Source organism: Euphorbia lathyris, chromosome 1, assembly GCF_963576675.1.
Source record: "Euphorbia lathyris chromosome 1, ddEupLath1.1, whole genome shotgun sequence".
NCBI lineage: Eukaryota > Viridiplantae > Streptophyta > Magnoliopsida > Malpighiales > Euphorbiaceae > Euphorbia > Euphorbia lathyris.
This window is the reverse complement of record NC_088910.1, coordinates 65,603,647-65,612,160: the sequence shown is the minus strand read 5'-3', so window position 1 is coordinate 65,612,160 and position 8,514 is coordinate 65,603,647. Positions and strand designations below refer to the sequence as shown.

The 8,514-nt window shown below is 36.4% G+C and overlaps 1 protein-coding gene across 1 annotated transcript; it reads left to right on the top strand.

Moving 5' to 3' along the window:
- The first annotated feature begins 3,731 nt into the window (after positions 1–3,731).
- Positions 3,732–6,127, top strand: LOC136235939 (protein kinase PINOID). The gene is made up of 2 exons (XM_066026039.1): positions 3,732–4,643; positions 5,190–6,127. Exons 1-2 carry the CDS (start codon positions 4,069–4,071, stop codon positions 5,941–5,943), a joined length of 1,329 nt encoding a protein of 442 aa, XP_065882111.1. The 5' UTR covers positions 3,732–4,068; the 3' UTR covers positions 5,944–6,127.
- The last annotated feature ends 2,387 nt before the right edge of the window (positions 6,128–8,514 follow it).

Sequence of the window (8,514 nt, the reverse complement as noted above, 5' to 3'; positions counted from 1 at the left end):
AAGTCTTTAAAACAAATTAACTTTCGGTCTGTACATTTTTATGACGGTTTTATAGATTTAGGGATTTAATCATGATATTTTAAGAAAGTTTATGGGACTAATGAGACACAATGTAAGTTCGGAAGGTCAATCAAGCTTTTTAAACAAGTTTAAGGGGAAAATGATGTATTACGCCTATATTTTTACACATCATCAATTATACTAATTTGGAAAAATATGAGATTACTTTATGTTTCAGCTTGTATATAGAGATAATATATTAGATAAATAAAAGAAATATTATTAATAATAATAATAAGGTCATAATTTCTAAGCTTGTAAAATAAAATAAAAAATAAAAAATTATGTATTTTTTAGGTCCATGGTCCTCATTTCCGCTGCGCACAAAAGGGACTGTGAGTTCTGGTGGGAAAACTTTTCTCCTAGTTGCAAAATCGCTAACAGTTATACAACCCGTCAAACGTGTGCATATCACTAATCTTTGATACTCTATTAATCATCTAGAATAAGTAAGCATGACATAATATACTATTTCCTTATTGTTAACGATACGATAAATCAAGATTGTAAAAGACGCTATGTGCTAGTCGGGCGGACATGGCCCTTGGGGATGAATCAAGGATTAATCGGAGATTAATCATATTTGCATTTTATGTATTTATTTTTATTTTTTATTAAATAAAGTATTATATAAATATAATTAACATATGAATTATACCATGTAAAAATAATAATATAAAATATTTAGAACTGCATTAAATACGTCTCAAGACTAGTGGAAAATCGGGACGTTGTTATAAAAATCCCCGCCTCGGACGATTTTTATAACTACATTAAATACATCTCATGACTAAGGCATACTCCAACAACATCTTTGTTTCAAGTCTCTTGATGGACGCTTGTGTTTGAGTCATAAATTGTGCCATAATCTCATCCAACAAGGGCTTTTTCTCTGGTTGCAGAGGCTATGGTGGTGGTGGATTTCTAGCTTGATTATATTGTTGAGGGCCCTGGTACTTTGATGGAGACTGGGAAGTGGCAGGCTGGTTTGGATTTGGCAACTATAAAAAATCCGATACTCCAACTTGTGTTGTGCGTGTTGGAGTATGGATTGTGCTGATGTGGTCTTTGATTCTTGACATAGTCAACATGTTCAGGGTTAGTTTCATTAGCTGCATAATCCATAGTCATGTGGTTGTCACCATAAAAGGTACACACTAGAACTTGTGCTAGTGGGCTAGTAGGAAGGGTTTGTGCTCCTAACTTGGCAATTTTCTTCGTTAGTTCCGCCAGAGTTAGCAGAGGGATTAAAGTTCCTCAACCGATTGTGTGAAGGCAGTTTGTGATCTCTAAAAGGCTCAATTACTTTCGTAGCTTCCTCACGAGACATGGTAGGGAAGATAAGCAAACCCCGAGAAGCTCCACTACTATTGATGCTCTTTCCTCTCAACGTCTAATGATGTTTTTGCACCATCATCCATGGGCCATGATTAGGATTTTCTTCCACAGTAGCAGACTTGTTTTTCTCAATATTGGATTCCTCATCATTAGCAACAGCTTAGGCACTACATTCTTCCACGTTTAATCTGAATCACTTGGGCTAGTCAGAACACTCAGGTTCCCACAAGCATCCTTTGAATGCCTATATAAGCCATAATTTGTGCAAGTAACATGCAGACCGATGTATCCAACGTGAACCACTTCCTCCTCAATCCGGAATTGGGATACAAGGGGGCTGGAGAGATCAATTTTGACACATACTCTTGCGAAGCATCCTCTTATAGTAGAAGCAATGTTTTTATCCACTCGGATAGCCTTCCTAGTATAGTTCATAAAGGGCAGTAACAAGTTTTCACCATAGAATTGTATAAGTAAATTTGGGAAGCAAACCCAAACCATGATCGAGAGACCAAGTCCTCATTGTAAGGTGATGTCCTTACACTACCCAGGGGCCATCCTGCACCCCCTATCTTGATCATATATGTTTTTGAACGTACATGGATAATATTCATTCCCACTATCCATGACGCTAACTTCTGTCACATGTATATTTCAAATGTCAAGAACTCTCATTTGTAAGATAATATATCCTATGTTTCTTCCCAAGAGCTTAATAACTAGCAAATTTCTCCATGGATGAGCAAGTTCTTCCTTCAGTTTAGGTGCAAGGGCAAATCTCAATTGTTTTCCACAAAATCGACGACAAGTAACCCTTCTACTTTTAAATCAATCTTATTTTTAAATACATGTATTTCTTCTTCCATCGAAACAGATTCACGGTAATACTTTAGGGTGTTGGCATTTGGAGGGGGAAGGGAACCACTCCCGTCTGGAGGCTTCGGTTGGAAGCTAAGAGACCGGGGTGACGAGGAGAAAGGTTGGGACATTAAGTCAATAACACAGATACATACACTATTCTCACTATTGCTTTTTTAAGTTCGGCAAATCTAACATGTGCCATAAGGCACAGGTTTATCTACTTTAAAAAATCAGAGCCTTTTTTTTCCTAACAGTCAGTCTATTTTCTATTTCTTTCACTTACACCATTTTCCTCCTCCATCCTATTGCATGGAATTGAAAATTAGGATCCTAAACTAAGGCTTCAAAATCAATTAGGACCCTAAACTATCAAAATCATCATTTTGGTCCCTAAACTAAGGCTTCAAAGTCAATTAGGATCCTAAACTATCAAAATCATCAATCAGATCCCTGAATTATCTAAAAATCATCAATTGAGTCCTCATTCTAAATAAAAAACTTCAATTGAGGCCTCATCGAAAATCATTCGGTTGAAGATATTTGATAGTTTAGGGTCCTAATTGATACATTCTTTCTCAAACACATTTTGCTTAGTTTGGGGACTTAATTGATGATTTTAATAGTTTAGGATCCTAATGGATGATTTTGGTAGTTTAGGGTCCTAATTGATGAGTCTCTATCCTATCCGATTTTAGGATATGATAGACTCAATTGATGATTTTTACTTAGTTTAAGGACTTAATTGATGATTTTGATCATTTAAGTTCCTAATTGATTTTGAAACTTTAGTTTAGGGACCCAAATAAATGTAGTACCTTTTATTTTTATGTGAAAATATTAATTATTATATATGATTATCTAGAAAAACTAAACATCTTTTGAACTAAAAAGGTATTAATTATACTTTATCCTATGTCTTAGCCGGATCATTTTAAGTTTATTGTGTCTAACAATAATTAATAGATTTAATGATAAAATAATAAATAAATAGTAAATATGAGAAGTATTATTGAAGAATACTACTGAAAATTAATTGTTTTTATTATTTTTAAAGAACGTGCTAAGAGTCCTCTGATAATGCCTTTACGGTTTAAATAATGTTTTCAGGGAAGGAAAAGATTAACACATTTCAAATACTCAGAAGGAGGAGAAAAAAGAACTACTGATGCCTAGAGAATACTGAAAAACAGTAAAAACCACAGGCCGCGACGCAAAACTAAAAAGGAGGAGTTTACTTTCCCAAAGAAAAGAGATAAATGCCACGTGAGTTTCACCTATTGAACCTTGTTTGCACGTGCCTGTCGCTTACGTCATCTAAGCAAATTGAAAAGTGTGGGGCGATTACTTATTTACCATACGATACGATCCAGTTATCACGTGTCCCATCCAACAACTTTTTAACTGCGGTTAAAGCTTAAATACCATGATTAATCTATAATCACATTTACTAATTACCCCTCCGTACATTTCCCAACCATAAATACCCTCAACTACTTGCTTCTCCTCCTCTCCCTCTTCTTAAACCCAACCCATACAGCTATCAATTTTCTCTCTAAAAAATTAGCTTTGAGTACGGACTCTCTCTATCTTCCCTCTGAAACCCTAATTATATCTGTATCGCCATCCCTGTACCTACATTCATAATAACTTGTTCATTTTTTTTCTGGAGTATCTGATTCGATTAAGAGGAGTTGAAGAAAAGGCTAAAGTTGATTGTCTCCAGCCGTAGAAACATAAGCGATCAAGAATTTTATACGATTCCTTTTTTGACTTATTTATACTTCTGGTGAGCTGTCTCAGCTTCTAAAAATGATAGAGTGCGGCCACCGTGATTCCTCCGACGGTGATCTAAGTTTCAAAACTACTAATTCATCTAACAGTTCAATGAGTAGTGAGAGCTGTAGCAGTTACAGCCGTCTTTCTTTCGAGCTTCTGGCATCGAGATCTTCACCTGAAAATTTCACTCTGAAACCTCACCGGTCTTCTGACTTCGCTTACTCGGCTATCCGTCGGAAAACTGGTCTTACTTTCCGCGACTTCCAGCTCATTCGTCGCATAGGCGCCGGAGACATTGGTACCGTTTATCTGTGTCGTCTGAACAGAAAATACAAGGACGATGAGGAGGAGGAGGAGGAGGAGCGATCGTGCTTTTATGCGATGAAAGTGGTGGATAAGGAGGCGGTAGCGGTGAAAAAGAAAGTGCACAGGGCGGAGATGGAGAGGAAGATCTTGAAAATGTTAGACCATCCGTTTTTGCCTAGTTTGTACGCGGAGTTTGAGGCATCCCATTTCTCATGCATTGTAATGGAGTACTGTTCCGGTGGTGACTTACACTCTTTGAGGAATAAGCAGCCTCATAAACGTTTCTCTCTTAACTCCGCAAGGTATAAATTCTTTCTGGCACTTGTTTTTAATCGATAAACTGTTTACTGGGATGGCTCAATGAATTTTTGAATAAAGCTGCAAGTTTCATTTCAGAAGAAAAAGTAGTTTGTTTTTTTATCCACTGATTGATCTTTTTGCATGGCGTTGTTTTTGTTTTCTTCTGTTCCATTTCCACAGACTCCCATCTTTCTCAAAATAATAATAATGAATTCTAAACCCTGCTGCAGTCAATAGTCATCATCATCATCATTATCTGTAATTTGAAAAAAAAAAAGAAAAGAAAAATAGGTGTGTGGTTTTCCTGGCTATACTACAGCCGAAAACTTCCGGGGATGAGCTTCTGACTTAAGCCGCATATTTCCATTATATGAAGTTTTCCCATTAATGGCATTAATAGAGTCGGCTAGTTTTTGCTTCCATCTTACCACATCGGGAATAGCTCTTTTCCTTCTCATACAAGAAAGAAATCAGAACATTTTCTGTTTTTCTATTTAGTGTTTGGTTTGAGAGAAATTATATTATTAACTCCTTTTGTTTGGTTTCAGATTTTATGCAGCCGAGGTTCTTGTAGCTTTAGAATACCTTCACATGCTGGGAATCATCTACAGAGACCTAAAGCCTGAAAACGTTTTAGTCAGATCAGATGGTCACATCATGCTCTCGGATTTTGACCTTTCATTGTGTTCTCATGCAATCCCAGCCGTTGAATCTCCCTCATTATCTCCCGATTCTACTTCCCCATCTACAATTCCCTATACTCGATCGCACTCCACTAAGACTTTCTCATGCCTCCTCAACCGCCTCTTCCGCTCCAAGAAAATCCGAACCTTGAGCCCCAACCGGTTATTTGTCGCCGAGCCAGTCGCTGCCAGGTCATGCTCTTTCGTCGGGACCCACGAATACGTGGCACCAGAAGTAGCTTCCGGTGGGTCACACGGTAACGCCGTTGACTGGTGGGCCCTTGGCATTTTCATCTACGAACTCATTTATGGACGTACGCCCTTTGCAGCTTCATCCAATGAACATACGCTGCGTAACATAGTGAAGAAGCCATTAAGTTTCCCTACGCAATCGCCTTCGTCTTCGCTTGACCAACACGCGCGAGACTTGATATCCGGGTTATTGAACAAAGATCCGAACAACAGACTCGGGTCAAAACGCGGAGCGGCAGAAGTGAAAACCCACCCATTTTTTAAAGGGCTCAATTTCGCCCTTATAAGGACGGTGCCACCACCAAGGCAGAGAACATCAACGTATTATCAGGGGAAGCCCAAATCAACGGCTTTTGATTACTTTTAATGAGCGGGATTTATGCCACGTGTAGAGTAAATTCCTGCCATATTTTACTACTGGCGGGTTATGGATATGATGTGTATATTCAATCTATTCTTTTCTTTTCCCATTTTAGTCTACAAAACCATGTTTAGGTGACTGATTGACATAATTTAAAAAAAAAATACTAGTACTATATATATTTTGGGAATTATGGAAGAGAAAGTGGTTACGTAAAGAGTGAGTCATGTCGTTTTAGGTATTAGAAGAAGGATGCCCATATTGGCTTTTACTTTATGCGGAAAGTTTTGAAACCGACAATATTATTAGTTAATTAAAGGGTTTGGTAATAATCATGTGCGGATACATGCATGTATGTATGTACATTATTAACCGTTTCATATGATTAGGAAACGTCGGTTTGTAAACTAAATGGATTGGAGGTCGTTAAGATGTGATTCATATTATTAAGGCAAAAAGCATCCTGAGACTCCTGATCTTTCATTGTTTGGTGCATTAAGCCCTCGATCTTTTATTTAGACACATTGAGCCCCTGATCTTTCACCATTTGGTGCATTAAGCCATCGATCTTTCATTTAGACACATTGAGCCCTTGATCTTTCATATATGGGTGTATTAGGTCCTTCCGTAAATCAATTAATATATAGGTTTATTAAGGGCATGTTTGGTGTGACAACAAATGATGTTCTAAAAATAAAAAATTCTAAAATAAAAAATATATTATACAAATTAATAAAAATAATTTAAATAAAAAATAAAAAATTTATTGAACACAATAAAACCTTGTTTTTCGATAATTATGTTCTAAAAATAAAAATAATGTTAAAATTGAAGCACATTTTGTGGAAATAAGAAGGATAATTTTATCAATAACAAGTAACTAAAAACATGTGAAACGCTGCGGTTATATAAACCTAACCAAACATGCTCTTAATAAACTTATATATTAATTGATTTACGGAAGGGCCTAATACACCCATATATGAAAGATCAAGGGCTCAATGTGTCTAAATGAAAGATCGAGGGCTTAATGCACCAAATGATGAAAGATCAGGGGCTCAATGTGTCTAAATAAAAGATCGAGGGCTTAATGCACCAAACAATTAAAGATTAAGAGCCTCAGGATGCTTTTTACCTATTATTAATTAGCACATGATTTTGATCTGACATTTTGCATATAATAATATGGTTTGACATGTGCTGATAAATAAAAGTCAAATGTGGTATCAAGTTTTTAATCAATTGCCTATTTAAGTCAACTCCCATATAGATTGGTTTCCAATACAATAATAATTTTTCTTAATGTACATGAATATTAATACATTGCCTTAAAATGATAATTTACTTTATTATTTTGATTCACTGAAATTATAAATATTTTAAGAAAATGTATTCAGAATTGTAATTCGGAGTCATTAAATTACCTGAAAAGTGTGGTTTCATATAATTAAGTTGAATTTTGAGGGTTGAAAATGTTGTTCATCAAGTTTATAATAAAACAAGTAGTAGTAGTGGTGAGAGAGACAGTTATTGGTAGTAGTAATTTTTGTTAAAACAGGGGCAATTATTGTAGACATAGGAATTGGAGAGGGCAGTTAAAATTTAATTAGATTAATTAAGCCATAATTCCTGTAGGCTTTAGTTTAGAAATAAAAATCTAGTTTAGTGGGGTCGGTGTTTAGACAAATCATGTGGGAATGGAGAAATGTGTGGGGACTCAAGAAGACATCTAACGGCTTGGATTCAGAATTAGGTATTCTAATTTTATAATTGGTTGTTTAAATAAATCATTGGATAATAATAATTTAGTTGAAACCAAAGCCAATAGTTTTATTATTATTTTGCATTGGCCGAGGTTCTTTAAAGAGCATTCTTGGACTTTCCATCCCAATCGCATTTTAGACCGTCAACCACAAGAAACAGATATTTCTTTCATAAGAAAACAAGCGTGTACAGCACGCGATGGAATTGAATATGAGAATTGGAGAGAGAGAACACATGGGGTTGTCCATGTGATCACCTGCCAACCAGGCAGCCCTACCAGCTCATTTCAAGCCTCTGTTCCCTTTTATGTCTGAAACCCTACTCTTTTTTAGCTACTATACAGCTGTCCCACTTTCTAACCACTCGCTCTCTTCCACGTGTCCTTCTTCCTTACGTGGCCTTTCTTCTCTTTTCTCTCCCTCCACCCTCACCTCTTTGCATGCCTTTGCCTTCCCCTTCCACCACCCATTGACAACTGCTGCATTATTATTAAGGGAAAATTATAAGACTATGTCAAATTGGAAGCCCATTTACATATTAAACCCATTTACTTAACTTACTACATATCTAAACTTATTTTGTATAACTTTCTCATAATACCCCCAATATTTACGTGCGGTTATCTTCCTCCCGTCTAACTTCGCAGAGGTTAGCATATGCGAACCTTGCGAAGCTAAATATGTGAAGCCTGCGAATCCTGCGAAGCTAATGTTTGGTTTAGTTGATGATTTTAGTTAGCATATGCGAACCCTGCGAAGCTAAATATGCGAAGTCTGCGAAGCTAATGTTTGGTTTAGTTTATGATTTTAGTTA